Source organism: Eptatretus burgeri, chromosome 16, assembly GCF_056783735.1.
Source record: "Eptatretus burgeri isolate ZD-2024b chromosome 16, Ebu_testis_v1, whole genome shotgun sequence".
NCBI lineage: Eukaryota > Metazoa > Chordata > Myxini > Myxiniformes > Myxinidae > Eptatretus > Eptatretus burgeri.
Genome location: NC_140976.1, coordinates 27121922 through 27137729, shown reverse-complemented (window position 1 = coordinate 27137729; position 15808 = coordinate 27121922). Strand labels below are relative to the sequence as shown.

At 44.6% G+C, this 15808-nt stretch overlaps 1 protein-coding gene across 3 annotated transcripts in view; it reads left to right on the top strand.

The window, feature by feature from the left end:
- DTX1 (deltex E3 ubiquitin ligase 1) overlaps nt 1-15808 on the top strand; it is a 131461-nt gene that overhangs the window by 90652 nt on the left and 25001 nt on the right. For all 3 annotated transcript variants that reach the window (XM_085859109.1, XM_085859110.1, XM_085859111.1), the window contains one exon: nt 5138-5299. In XM_085859109.1, coding sequence (XP_085715235.1) covers nt 5138-5299 — 162 coding nt within the window. The remainder of the gene's footprint in view (nt 1-5137; nt 5300-15808) is intronic.

Genomic DNA, 15808 nt, shown 5'->3' with positions numbered 1-15808 from the left:
GCGCGAACATTTCCCGCTTGAATCTCGTTCCCCTCTCCACCGAAGTGAGGAGAGGGAGGGGGGTGGCGTGTCCTCTCCCGATTGGCGGGTGCGCGATGTGATGCATCCGAACGGGGTGGGGCGCGGGGCGGAAAGAGGGAAGGACCTCCCTACAAAAGGCGTGGACAGAGAGAGTTCTGAGGGGATCGTTCAAAACTGGAGGGCAGCTCGGAACTGAGAGGATCGTTCAAAACGGAGAGTTCCAGAGAATAGCTCGAAACCGGGAATTGTTTCGTACTGGTCTCGTGTGTGCATCGCCTGTTCGAGTTCTTCTTCTCTTTTGGTTCGGTTGTGCACGGGGCTTCTCGAGCCTGTCGTTGCCGTCCCTAGACGGAGCGCCTGCCATTCCCCACCCCGTCCGCACCGAGATAGCGGGTGAAACGCGATCGAGTTCCCCCCCCCCTCCCAAAAAAAAAAAACCCCGTCCGAGCTGTCAGGCGCACGGCGCGAGATACACGCCGCACGAGCTGGTCGGTGCACCACGCCGACGGACGTGGGAGGAGGGACTCACCAGCCACAAAAGGGAAATCGCGACTTCCTTTCTTTCTTTTCGGGGTTTTGTTTGTGTAAATGACTGTGGGTGGCACCTGTCCGACAAGTAGAACTGTTTAAGTGTTGCTGTGTGTGCGCGTAGTCAGTTTTAACTCTTGCTTTTGCTTTATATGTGCATTTTGATTATTGTGACTGTAAATACGTGCCTTCCGTGCTGGTCTGTGTAAATTAAACGTGCTTGTGTGAACTTGTCCCCCGTTTCGCTGCGTCCTTTCCTTTGGTTGACTCTCCATCCTGCTTCACGTAAGGGGTTCGTAGTGGGTTCAACATCCCGTTAATTAATCGGAACCGTCAAGGCCGACGATAACACCGCTCGGTTATCACTGGAGCACGGAACGGACCGCTTTAGCGGTTCGTGTCCGGAGTCGGCCTGTGGCGTGGTGCGATCGCCCAGTCGACCATTCGCGCAGGTACTTAAGTAGATCGAATTTGGCGAGCAACCCTATCCTGCGCGGGTGGGCAATTGGTACGATCGTGGTGAGGTTAAACCCCCACCCGTGACTAGCTCCTGGCGTTGTTCCGCGAGGGTCACGACTGAATTGTCCGTCCGGTGGGCCACATGCCGCGATTTGAGTTACTTGGCCGTTTGCACGCCGGCGGGCGTGAATTCGCAACAATATAATTGTCCGAACAGTAGAAAAAGTTAAGTTTAATGCTTTGACAATTTCACATTTTCTTATGTAAATATGGAGAAGGAGGGAGCAGAGCCTTGCGTATTTTAAAGTAAACATGCTTTTTTTATAAGAATCGCTAAGTTCTTAAAATTTTCAAATTTCACTCTAGATTGTCAGGTCAGGTGAGGTCAGGTGAGGTCAGGTATGGGAGCATGTGCCGGAGCAGTGCGTCGCTGTCCTTTTCCGCTGGTACTCAAGGGGCCTCCATCCGTTCATCCCCCAGGTAGATGCCTGGCTTTATACCCATCTCCTTGAGATACCAATCAACCTGCGACAAACACGAAGCACGTGGTCGGCCCACCGGCCTCCTCCACTCACGAGACTCCCTTACTGAGAGAATCTGGTGAGCAGGATATAGCGCCTGGAAAACGAACCACATGTCCATACAGCCTCAGCTGACGTTCACGGACCATGCAGGTAACAAATCTCATTTGAGTCTCTCTCGGAAACCGCTCGTTGGACACAAAGTCCGACCAGCGATAGCGAAGGATTCTCTGAAGAGACCTGGTACCAAAGGAATTAAGTCTCCGTCTCAAATCCCTGGTCAGAGTCCAAATCTCACATCCATAGAGCAAAACTGGAAGCACCAAGGACCTGAAGACTCAGACTTTCGTCCTCCTGCACAGGTACCGACAGTGTCCTAATTGTGGAGTAATTAAGTGTCCAGATTGTGACACTTAATTAGTCCACAAGCTTTGATCCTCAAATCCGAAGACACATTTTGATTATGTATACTTTAATTTATCCATGAGAGGCCATCATGGAAAATTGCATTATATAATGCATAAGATCTCTCCAAGCTCCTAATTTGAATATTATAGCTCTTAAAAAAGTGATGTATATGGTGATTCGTAGGTACAGTATGAAGATCTTGCATTTGGTGATATGAGTGAGGAAAGTGAAAAAATTAATTTTGAGGACTTTATCGTACAGATACCGTTGCGGTCTGTTCCACGACAAGGAAGGCATTGTTTTGCAGGCTGAAACAAAATGGCAGCTTAAGACGCCTACAAAGTGACAAGGGGTTAACCAAGATGGTCAAGGTTTGTCAAGGATTAATTGAGCTTCATTTCAGCATTGAACTTTCTGTTCTACATCAGTTGCCAGGGATTCCAACACTTCACTTATGGGAGTGTAACCTTTGAGAAGGGCTGCCACTGTGAGAAGGGCTGCCACTGCTCCGTAACTTGTAACCGTCATGCAGCTGAAAGCTGCCTGACAACAAATCGCCCTAACGGCTTCAGTTTTTCACAAAGCAGTTGCCAGTGACAAGTCGAGGCAGAGAGACAAGTGTACAACTTTTGTGCAATGTCGAAGAATCTGAAGATCACTGGGCTGCATTCAACGGCACTTTTCACCACAAGGTTGAGTAAGTGAGCTGTGCATGGTGCAAACGTCGTCGTATATGGGCATTGCTCCCTGATTATATTTTGTATACTGATGTATTTCCCATTCATATTTGATGCATTATCAAACAATTGTCCGTGACAATTTTTTTATGTCGATCCCATTCTCGTCCAGAAAGGTTTGCATAATTTCTGCTATTTCTCGTCCAGTATGACCGATCATCAGCAAGAACTTGAGGAACCTTTCTTCCGGACCAGTTGGAAGAACATAGTGGAAGACAAACGTCAGCTGATTTGAGCATGTGACATCTGGCAGTGAATCCACAGATACTGAATTGAGCTTTGATGATTTCAGTTCCTTGATAATTGTCTCAAGTACTTTACCACCTCTCAGACTAATCAATTCTTCACAAGTGGTGGAGGACAAGTATGAGGTATGCCCCCTGCCTTCGTTGGCAAACCGTTTGATGGGTTCAGAAAGGAATGCATCATAGTTTGCAAGAACCACAAAAACACTCAGATAATAATTATCGTTGCTTGGAGACCCAACAATTTCATCTCTGCCTCGCAATGAAAGATCTCGTTCATGAAGAACCATTATCACACAGACAGCTTACTCTAGCACCTTGCACCAGTTATGCTGTTCATTTTCAAAGTGGAGGATAACATGACCATCCACACAACCAGTCCACATTGGTCTGGTGTACATTACTACCATGGCTTCTCGATGCAGATGGCTGTTTTCATGATGTGAAATCCTCTCATCTGCATGCTTCCAGTCATTAAACCCAGGAGTAAAGGGCTGCGAGCTTGCAAGCAAAGCAGTATACTCTTCCATTTGAAGGTGAGTGACAGAGCCGCATGCGCTCTGCACGCTCCACTGTCAGCAGATGCATACGTGTGAGGAAGGACTTCGAGCAGTATCGGCGATAGCCTTACTTGGCATGAATCACACCAGAGTTTTGGAAATCTCTTATCACAGTTTTGGCAATCCTCTCTAACTTTTTCAGTCCAATGGCTCAACATATCTTCTGGGATATTGTTTCCCCACAGCCCAATGTCACTCATAAGTTGCACCTCTTTCAGCTCTGTGTGCACCAGTTGGCTTTGATCTTTTAATTTTTAGACTTGGGAGCTCCGACTCGACCAACTCTGGGTCTGGTGCCACTAATTGTTCAGTTCGTTCTGGTTTGGGTGCATGACAACCACATGCTATGCAGGGTGTTGAAGTTGACTGCACAGCGTCGTCTTTGTTTTCATCTTCATGATGTTGAGTTTTTAGTTGGAAAAAATTGTCTCATTTAGACAGTTTGGCTACTTCTCGTCTCTTTTGCTCCTCGCGTAGCTGGTGCTCTTTCCTTTTTTTCGCCCCGACTTGTGTGGAGAATGCATTCTTAGAAAAAGGGGGAAAACAATGCGTTGAAAATAGTTTGATTTGGATAAGAATCAAATAAGACTTAACAATACCAACTACACGTATATGTACACAGGTAATAGCTGAAACCATGTTTACAATGTAAAAATGAGTGAGTGTAATCCGCTCCTTGTTAAAATATAAGAATATACGAAGCATTTCTCAAGTGTGTTGTCAGTAGGGTTGTAGCTGTGTCCGATTCCTGAGCGCAAACACCCGCCATGAAGAAGTTAATCTGTCCCTGCATAGGCGCCCTCTAGGATTGGGCACTGGGTGAACCACTCATTCGCCACCCCACCCTTAATCCGTCATTAGCACTATTAAATAACTATTATAAACTAATCCCATTTCATCCGTAAGCCAGATCCATAACAATACTATTCAGAGAAGAAGAGGTGGACGGTAAAATGGTGGGCATTTCCGAGTCTGTGCGGTCTGTACCAACAGAGAGCAGTTTATGTGCTTCGGCCATTTTGCTTTTCAGGCAGCCTGGGAGGATGTGAAAGTCTGTGATGGGCTTCCTGTAAAAATTGGTGTCATGTTTATTTTCTGAAGGGTCCTGAATGTTACAAAAGCAAATCAGACCCACAATCTCATCCATTTTGGCTCGGCCTACCTAGTCCCACTGGCCGTTAAGGTATGGTGTACAAATAAACGTATCTACAGAGACCAACGAGATAGCACTGGAGGTGTCGGTTTGAGATTACTCTGGATTCAGTGTGCAGCCTTACTGTGGTGGTTTTGGATTATGGCCGAGATGTTTCTGAGATTCTAGAATGTTCTACTGTGCATGCCGAAGCTTACTGTTATCATTTGTGGAAAGGCAAAAGCAATGTGCGAGTCAACAGTGACAACATTTAGGTGTCTGTTGTTATGCCATCAAAAATGAATGTGCAGAGATTGAAGAATTTGCCATAATTAGGCTGACTCACAAATGGTAGTACTGTTTACTTACTGAACCAAGCCTGACAGACATGTTTCTGTGACTTGAACTCATTGAGAACGATTTGTGTCATTTTATGTTTTTGAAGCGGGTGGACTCATGTGCAAGCATTGATTATACGATCAGCAAGGCTTTGCTCATTTGCTTCCTCTTCCCCTGCCTCCCACAGGCATGACGGGCATCCTGCTCGCAGCAGCAGCTCTGCCAGTCTTCCTGACACGAGCCCCGCGTCCTGTCCTGCACCCGCCAGCAGTTGGCAAGGCTGACCTGCGGCCGGTTCTCGGAGTTCCAGGCAGTTGTCGTAAGCTGAAGAAAAAGCACACCAAGCGAGGTGCTGCTTCCATCATGCACAGTGCCTTTGTCTGCCTCTGCTTGATCCCTTCACCTTGCTTCTCAGATGTCCCTTGTTGAAATGCTTTGATTTTCATCTTCTTTTCCACTACCTCTCTTATTTAATTCCTGACAGTTTTTATTTATAAGTCTTCCTTACTCTTCATATTTTTGAGATTCCTGGGATGACAGAAGAGCTCAGATGCTGTATTCTCACCTTTGAAATGTATATTCTGGGTTCGATTCCTGACCTGACCACCATCAACAGTTATCATTAATGCTTCGTAGACTAGGGTGTTGCGTCAATGAACATGTCGACCTTCTGAGGGAACATGAACCCAGTTGTCCCACTTCATAGCATTCTCTTTAGGACATGAAAGATGTCACTGCCTTTCTGAAGGAGTGTGCTTCTCACAGTGCCTCTCAAAAACGAAAGCAATTATTGAAGTTCTCCAACCTGGACAAACACCGTTATTATACCGTCACAACGACGTCATGACTGCAAACCCAGAAGGGCCTCAGGCAGTCCAAAGATGTCAAGGTCAAATGCTGTCACAAAGTAAATGAAAAGCAATGCTACTGACTAGTTTTGCCCTTATTGGGGCTTGTCAGGGCAACACATCACTGTTCCACCCACTTAATAACTTTGAAGCCTTTCGCCATTTATACTGGTAGATAAGCCTGGTGTTGGCTTAGTGGTTAGAGTGACAGCTTGGGATCCTAGGGTCCTGAGTTCAAGCCCCGTTGGCCGCTGAATTAAAATAAACCAGGAGGTTGACTCAGCCTGTCATCCTTCTGAGGTTGGCAAAATGAGTACCAGTGTACTGGTAAGGGGAATACTGCATCAGCGGCATAGCCGCGTCGCAACCAGCAGCCACAGGCTGCACTCAATAGAGAGAGACTGGTAGATGATGCATTATTAGGGTTGGGCACACATCGATTTTTTCTCTGTTGTTCCGTTGAAAGGAGTGTTTTTTATGGCCATTTTTCATGCTGATCACGAATCCGTTGAAATTTTTGACCTAGGATGATGTCTAAGTAAGATGTCTTTCCGAAAGGCCCTGAATGTGTCTTTCCGAAAGGCCCTGTCTTAGTAAGACATCATCCTAGGTCAAAAATTTCCACGGATTCGTGATCAGCATGAAAAATGGCCATAAAAAACACTCCTTTCAAGGGGACAACAGAGAAAAAGTTGATGTGTGCCCAACCCAAATATTACATGCCCTAGTAAGCCATAATTATCAAATTTTACCTAAAAAGTGGGTAAATTTAGTGGCCATTTTCAATTTTTGCATTTTACCAACCTAAGACATCATCCTATGTCAAAAAGTTCAACGGATTCGTGATCAGCGTAAAAAATGGCCATAAAAAACACTCCTTTCAAGGGGACAACAGAGAAAAAGTCGATGTGTGCTCAACCCCAATATTACATGCCCTAGTAAGCCATAATTATCAAATTTTACCTAAAAAGTGGGTAAATTTAGCGGCCATTTTCAATTTTTGCATTTTACCAACCTAAGACATCATCCTATGTCAAAAAGTTCAACGGATTCGTGATCAGCGTGAAATTTGGCCATAAAAAAGACTCCTTTCAAAAAAAGTATGGTTGTATGCCCAACCCTAGCATTATCATTAGCTATTGTTGGCTGCTGGTTGCATCATTTTCTGGGGGAGCAATTGTACCGCTGATGCAGTGCCCTCTATTACCAGTACACTGGTACTCATTTTGCTGACCACGGAAGGATGACAGGCTCAGTCAACCCCACCTGCTGTTAATTCAATGAAAAAAACAGGGACTCAAACTCAAGACTAACATCTTAAGCCAGCCCTCTTAACCATTAATCCAATACCAAGCTTACATTGTCATTAACTGGTATATAAGCTGGTTAATGATAATGTATCATCAAAACACAATGTGTCCATGTCCAGGTCAGAGACCTTCAATAATCATATTCATGTAGCTCCCAACTGTTTATAACAACAGTGATACTTCCTGGTGAGGGTTTGGTGGAACGAAATGCAATGTGTCCATGTGGCAGATGGCACTTATGGGTTCCTGATATGATCTGGCGACCTCACCAATCACAGTTAGAGGTGTATCACCAATAATAGGCATCTACAACCAGACTTGACCATGTTATGGAACCTTTATTTGCTTTTAAATTTGTTTTCTCCACAACTGCTTGGGCTATTGACACAAAACTTTCAACATAGCAGCACCTACCCACCCATGGAGAATTCTTTTAACAAAATTACATGATTATTTGATGGAAAATGTGGCTGGTGTTCCAAAAAATCCATTTTCTGCTGGCATAGGTTGCAGGGTGTTTCACGTATCACTAATAAATGGCCTCAACCTTTCTTTGTTCGGCCTCGTTCGAATTAACCTCGAGGATATGAGTCGAAAGACTTCGAAGTCATAAAGATAATTGGACAGCAATGCGTTGCCCTGACGAGCCCCGATAAGGGCGCACCGAGTCGGTAGCTTCACCTTTCATCTGCTTGGTGACCGCATTTGACCTTGACATCTTAGCACTGCGAGAGGCCGGTGGCTTAAGCACTCAAGCAAGCACTCCATCCGAAACCATTGATAAGGAATGGCTGGCTTTGCAAGCGCTATCTGGCTGCTTGGTGACTGCACATACCCCTTGACGTCTTGACGGCATACAGAACATAAACAAGGACAAATGTGTCCAAGAGCCGCGTCCTAAAGGTTTTGTCTTCACCAGAAGAAGAACAAGAAGAAGAGGAAGAAGAACAACGCGGAGCTCTCTTCGAGCCAGCGTTCGCTACGCGAGACGCGGCTAAAAAAGGACAGTTTTTAAATTAAAGACTTCATATGTTAATCATGATTATTTTCGTTGTAATGAAAACATACCTTGTTCAATTTTAAAATGCACATAAACTCAAAGGTGATATTGACTGTACCAAAGTGCACATGTACATTTCATACATAACTTATTTAAAGTATACATGTACATCATAAATATCTCTGGGGAATTTCCACGGCCTCCCAAGTAATTAATTACCGACACAGGTATTTCACAACCAAGTCAATTTTAATGTTTATTTACTTCCATAACATGTGTATTACATGTCCATCAGTTTGTTTATAAGCTTTGAAAAGTTGGGCAAAAACGAAGATTTTTTTTTGTCATGAGAGACCACGATTTTGTTTCCTCCGCATTATGAGAATGTACAGCACCTTCATTGGGCGGTTTATATCAGACCGCTGCCACGATCGCTGCAAACAAAACATGCTTTACCTCGTTTGAGTTGTAATCAAAATGCACCTTTGTTTCCTCAAAACGTTATCTTCATTTAATGATTATTATCAAATACCACCCGCCGCTTCACTGATGGTAATACTGGGGGAGGGGGGAAGAGGGGAGAGAGAAAGGGGTGGGGGAGAGAGAGAGAGGTGGGAGGGGGAGCGAGGAGGGAGGGAGACTGAGGAGGGTGGGGGAGCGAGGAAGGAGGGGGAGTGAGGAATGTTGGGGGGTGATGAAGGAGGGGAGCGAGGAGGGGTGGGGGAAGGGAAGGCAGTGTGTGGGGAGGGGAACGAAATATGAGAGGAAGGGGAGGGAGGGAAGGCAGTGTGAGGGGAGGGTCCGTCCGGACATAACCACCATCTGGACACGTCCGGACATAACCACCATCCAGACATGTATGGAGATAACCATCGTCTGGCCATAAACACCGTCTTGACATAGCCACCGTCTGGATATGTACGAAGATAGCTCCCATCTGGATATGTGCGAAGATAACCACCATCTGGATATGTCCGGAGATAGGCACTGTCCGGATACGTGCTGCGACAACCACTGTCCAGATACGTCCGGAGATAACCACCACCTGGATAAGTGCAAAGATAACCACCGTCCAGACATAACCGCTATCAGGATATTTCCGGAGGGAGAGAGGGGGGGGTGGAGGAGTTAGCAGAGATTATACGTTATCCTTTATGAACAACACACACATGCACACACGATATATATTAGTGCTTGGTCGATATTGGTAATTTTTCCATCATTGGCTGATTGGAGTCAGTGTCATTGGCCGATTCGGTCATTGATTACCGACTACAGTACGTACTGTATACAACCCAAAAACCTTGAGTAGCTTTCACTTTTGTTTTGGTGGAGTTTCAATAAACAAATTTTAAAAAACAATGTTGCATTATAAACATTTCAAGGAGATGTGCATAAACATTATTCTTTATAAACAGCTGCCAATTGTCATGACGGGAAGAAAAAAAATTGCTTCTGTAATTTAGAAAACTTGTTAATACGGCAAATGACTTGCAAATCGGGTGTTATCAAATGTATTTTGCTTTGAAACTCACAAGGAGAAACTATATAACCTTTCTAAAACACACCAAGTCATATAAAATAACCAATTGCTTTCGAAACAGCCACAAGGAAAAGGACAAATACAAAGGAGGATACTGCTGAGGTTAAAAGTTAAAACCTTCACCACAGTGCCACATATGATGGGGACACGCACCATAAGCCTGGATGTGAGTTCGGTCCACGCACCTACGAATCCCGTGCACTGCAAACGCATAACACCCACGAAGAGTCCCTTTACAAAGCCAAAGCTGCCCATTTATACCACGTCCGTGTGTGCTGTCTACGTACCTCTTCATGCTTAGATCAAACTGAACTTCAGATCAGGACACAAACTATGTGCGTAATACCGATATCGACTGTAGGGCGCTAGCCAAGTGGCTTAAGCACTCAAGCAAGCACTGCGACAAAATGGTTGATGAGGAACGGCCGGCTGCGCAAGCGATAGCAAGCCGATTGTTAACGGGACATACCCGCAAACACCAAATAGTCCGGGAGCCAACCTGTGTACGAGGCTGTTTTAGGGTTGGACCTTACAGCCTCTGCTAAAAAATTTTACACCCCCAGGATGTTTAGATATATGTTTGCAGTTCATGAAAACCAATGTTGGCAATTCATAAGCTCTTGCGAAAAATTTTGGCGGACGTTTTTGTTTGAGGAAGATTTGAAAAATTTGATAAAACAGCAATTGTCAATAAAATTTCTAAAAAAATTAAAAAATCACATTCATGAAAAATAAATGTGAACTAAATGTAAGAATTCAATCAGTGCATTGTAAAATGACAAAAAAAAATTGCCTTTGTGAAAGTAAACCTCGTAAAAGTACATAATTTTGTGAAAAATGCCTTAAAAATAACGTTTTTTGAAGATGGCCTTTAGAACTTTTCTTATCATAGGCAGATGCTGCATTAGAATACTAATTTCTCTTAATGTGATATGAACATGGTATCCATGGCTAATTAAAACAGCAAATTTGAGTGAGTTCTATCAATTTTTAAAGAGAAAATTAACATTTTTGTCAACCAAAGTTACCCCTACCCCCAAAATCCTCTTACTCTATTGAACACAGTTCGGTTAAGGTTTGCTAGATCCAGGTTGGGTACTTCACAGTTCACTCTTCCAAAGGAAAATTCAATGGTGTTTGGAGTGACATGGCCCTGGAGCAGACATACAACAATGAAGGGAAGACATCGCTGTTCAAAGGCATATCTCAGGCACCAGCTGCTCGAGATAAATATGTGAAGACAGCACCATTTCTCACAGCTGTATCAGAGAACATAAAGTCTATGGCTAATCTAGGCCAACAGGAATCTACTCATCATGGAGAAACACATAAGCAGGCAACAGAAGAACATATGCATGTTGAGGAGATCAAGAAAGTGATATGCCAGCAGATGATAAACCCATTCCAGTGTAACAACCAAGTGGATCTGCTCAATAGAGCAACTGGTGAGAAGGATGCTTCAAAAGACTTGGTCCATGCTCAAGCTAAGGGCATGGAAGCCATTATGAAAGCAGAAGAGGTGGTCTCTATTAAGATTGAACCACTGAAGCTGGTAACTTTCTCCTCACAGAAGAAATCAAACCCATCAAGGAAACAGAGTTTAATCAGGATCTATCAAGATGAGACTGCAACTACACGTGTGTTGTGTTTCTATCGAGATGCCGACCCAGTCACAAGACAGATTGCATTTTCCCATGAGTGGACAGACTATCCATCATCCCTGTTTGAGGTTGATCCACGCTTAGCACAGGGGTTTGTAATGCGCAAAGGCAACGAGTCTGATTTCGTGGCAGTGCTAATTGCTGAAGCTGAGCAGGATGTTGTTTTACAGCTGCCATCATTACCACAGAGTGACCTATACACAGTTTATCTGGTAGACACAATGGCATTTGTAAATAAATACCAAAAAATGGGTGCAAAAACATTTGGTGAACTTCCCCAGCTGTATCTTCGCAAGCTCCTGCAGTTGAAACCTGAAATGTGCAACTGTGTCAACATCATTGGTGATCAGTATGATTTTGATGATAGCCATACTTTGAAGGGTGATGAGCAGCAGAGGAGAAACCAGAGAGACCAGGCAAGACAATTCTCACCATCCAAGAGTCTAGAAATTCCGGACTGGAATTTACTCATGAAGAATCCAAGAAATAAAGGAAATCTTCAGAACTTCATTGGCACTTCCCTTTGTGAGAGTCCTGAAGCTATTCCGGATGGAGTGACCATCATTCTTGGTGGTATGATGGAAAACAAAGGTCACACTCTTTCCATCACATCAGCATCAAGTTCAGTTCTGGACTTACCTTGTGAAGAACATGAAGAGGCAGACACAAGGATTATTGCTCATCTTGCATATTGTGTGGAATATCTTGATCACCATCAAGCTGTTGTGCATGCAACAGATACAGACATAATTATGCTGTGTATATATCACTTCTGCTGCTTGAACACATTGCAAGAACTCTGGATACAACGGCAGAATCAATACCTACCTATTCATGAGCTGGTAGAAGTGTTGAGCAAGAAGTACCAGAAAATCCTCTTGATGTCGCAGCTACACTTCTGTGCACATATGTGTTGTGTGGATGTGACACAGTGAGCTACCCATTCAGAAGGGGAAAAGAAGAGGTCAGGTCAGGTATGGGAGCATGTGCCAGAACAGCGCGTCGCTGCGTCCACTTTCCGCCGGTACTCCAGGGGCCTCCGTCTGGCCACCCCCCAGGCAGATGCCAGTCCCATCCCCATCTCCTTGAGATGATGGTCAACCTGCTGCAACCATGAGGCACGTGGTCGGCCCATTGGCCTCCTCCACTCATGAGACTCCCTCGCTGAGAGAATCTGGTGAGCAGGATCAGCGTCAGGAAAACGAGCCACATGTCCATATAGCCGCAGCTGACGCTCACGGACTATGCAGGTAACAAATCTCATCCGAGTCTCTCTCAGCAACCGCTCGTTGGACACAAAATCCGACCAGCGATAGCCAAGGATTCTTTGAAGAGACCTGGTACCAAAGGAATTAAGTCTCCGTCTCAGATCCTTGGTCAAAGTCCAAGTCTCGCACCCATAGAGCAAGACTGGAAGTACCAAGGACCTGAAGACTCGGACTTTCGTCCTCCCGCACAGGTACCGGCAGCGCCACACCCCATGATCCAGTGAATCCATGACTCCCCAGGCCCGACCCAGACGTCTATTGACCTCCGGCTCACAACCTGCGGAGACATGAATATCACTGCCAAGGTAAGTGAATCTATCCACGACCTCAACATCCTCACCACAAACAGACACAGACAGGACAGCAGCATCCAAGATGTCACCGAAAGCCTGGATCTTAGTTTTGACCCAAGAAATCCGTAATCCCAACGGCTCCGACTCCTCATTCAGCACCTCGAGGGCCCCCAAGAGGATGTCTAAAGTCTCCGCAAAGATGACTGCATCATCTGCAAAATCAAGGTCCGAGATCTTTACATTGCCAAACGATGCACCGCAACTTGATCTCTCCGACATCCTCCCTAAAATCCAGTCCATACAAGTGCTGAAAAGTGTGGGGGCAAGTACACATCCCTGACGAACTCCAGTAACAACTGGAAATAAGTCAGAGATGGTACCACCACACTTCACAGCACTCTCAGTACCAGAGTAGAGTTCAGACATCAGATCGATCAGTTTCGGTGGCACCCCACGAAGACCAAGAATCCTCCAGAGGACATCCCGATTCACTGAATCGAACGCTTTACAGAGATCAACATAAGCTGCAAGCAGCCCCTGCCGAAACTCGTCTGCGTTTGGTGAGGACACGAAGTGCAAGGATACGGTCAATCGTTGACCTCTTTGGTGTAAAGCCTGACTGCTCTGGACGCTGGTGCTCACAGATGGTGGCGAACCCTATCGAGAATTATCCGAGCAAAGACCTTGCCCGGCACTGAGAGCTGCGTCACCCCTCGGTAGTTGTTGCAGTCTTGGCGATCACCCTTCCCTTTCCAGAGAGGGACAACAAGGCCCCTCTTCCAGTCAGTTGGGATGATGCCTGTGTTCCTGTGAAAGAAGAGCGCACAGGTTTCTCTGGGACTGATAGGAAACCTTCCCCACCTTGTTGATTTTGGAAGAGATAGTGAAATGGCAGCAACAGAATGTGTCATTGATGAGGCCAGAGTATACTGGACTGCTCTGCATGGCCAAAAAGGGTTCAGCTGTTTGGATACCCTCAGGCAGCATATGTTTGTCTCTTCAAAATTAGACCTTAGGTCACTGCCAGCAACAGAAGATGCGTTTTACTTCCTTGTTGTAAGAGCATTGTATCAATTGCTTCTGTATAGACGTGCACATCTCAGTGACCGAGCACTTCCCCCAGCCACAACATTTGGCAGAACCCTTATCAATGGAAAACTGGTCCCAATTCTCATGTCTAAGCCAGCCAAGCCAAACATAGACAAAACTGTGTCTTGCATGTGCAAATTATCCAAATGTCTGAAACGATGTTCATGCAAAAAGGCTGCTGTGCCTTGCTGAGTGACATGCATATGCCTTGGTCAGAGAGGTTCATGTGGTGGAGTTGTTTCAGAGAGTGACTCTTCCTCTGAAGAGGATGTTTCATGTCACAATATTGTGTTAATCCATTTCTAATTTTATCTTCCTTAAAACCATGGCATGTAAAAGTATGTTCTTGTTCCTGACCCCATTGATAGTCAAGCATTTCTGAGTTGCATAAATCTTTTGTTGTTTGACATATAACCTTGTCAATTGTAGGTAGGTTAAATCTACACCAATTGTGATATAGGAAATGAACTCCTCTTTAATATGAGGGGTCATTTGTGTATATAGGTTTAGTGGTTATGATTTTAGGACAATATGAATTACCCCTACCCCCATCCTACATCTTCGCTTTTGCCAACATTTTGTTATCAGAGGGGGCTCGCAAAAGTGTTGACTGTGTTGTTGCGCAAGAGTTTCACCATTGCCAACATTGGTTTTCATATACTCAAAGGGTGTCTCTTTATGAAAATCAACACAAAAATTTTATAGCAGACCGGGCAATTTTTTTTTAATTTTGATCGGTTGGCTCCCGGACTAAAATAAACATCGCCGATTTCTTAACATTTTCAGATTTCACAACAGATTTCAACAGTTATTTTGTCCACGTTATCCGATCCTCAAAACAGCAATTATGTTTCGATGATATACTTTAATTTGTCCGTGAGAGTAGATCGTGGAAAATTGCATCATACTATGCATGAAATCACTTCAAGCTCCTAATTTGAAAACTATAGCACTTACAAAAGCGATGTAGACAGCGATTTGTAGTTATGAGGATCAGGCATTTGTTGATATGAGTGAGGAAAGTGAAAAAAAATCATTTGAGCGCTTTGTCGTTAAGAAACCGTGGTGGCCTTTTCCATGTCAAGGCATTGTTAGGCAGGCCCCCAAAAATGCCAAATTAAGATCCCAGCGAGGGCGAGCAGGCTGACCAACGATGAGCCGACAAAGGATAATTAAATAAGGCCCTCAATTATCCACAAAAGGGGTGTTTAAATGAACCCAAACACCTAATTTTCAGCCATGCACTCCCTTGGAGCTCCTTTAGTATGCATGCAAAGTTTGAGGCTGCTATGTTTTATGGTTTTGGAGTTACGGGGGAGACACACTGACACACACACACACACACACACACTGACATTTATTAGTATAGATTGAGCTTCAGTGCGTCTGTCCAGGCCATAATTTTTTCCCATTTGAGTTTTGCCGTCAAATTTTCAACAAACTTTTATGAGAAAGAATATGGAGAACACTAATTAATAAATTTTGGCTGTTGTTTACGTCACGTTTAGTTGCATTACAAAACCGATTGTGACAGGCTTTGCCTATTGAGATGTTCTAGTTTGTAATCGGCTCGGTCTGTCTGTCTCTGCCTATCCGTCCGTCACGCTATACCCTCCTGAATGGTTTAGTACACTGACTTTTATTAGTACAGATAGAAAATGCGTTTTTCAGTCTTCAAATGTACATCAGAGGCCTTTAAACAATCTGAGCTATGGGGAGCGAAAAATATTGCAGCGATTTCTGTGAGGCTGGAAGGAAAGAAGGCACGCCCTGTATAATGGGCGGGACTTATGACCCATACACAGACACCAACTCAGATATCTACACACACACATATATATATATA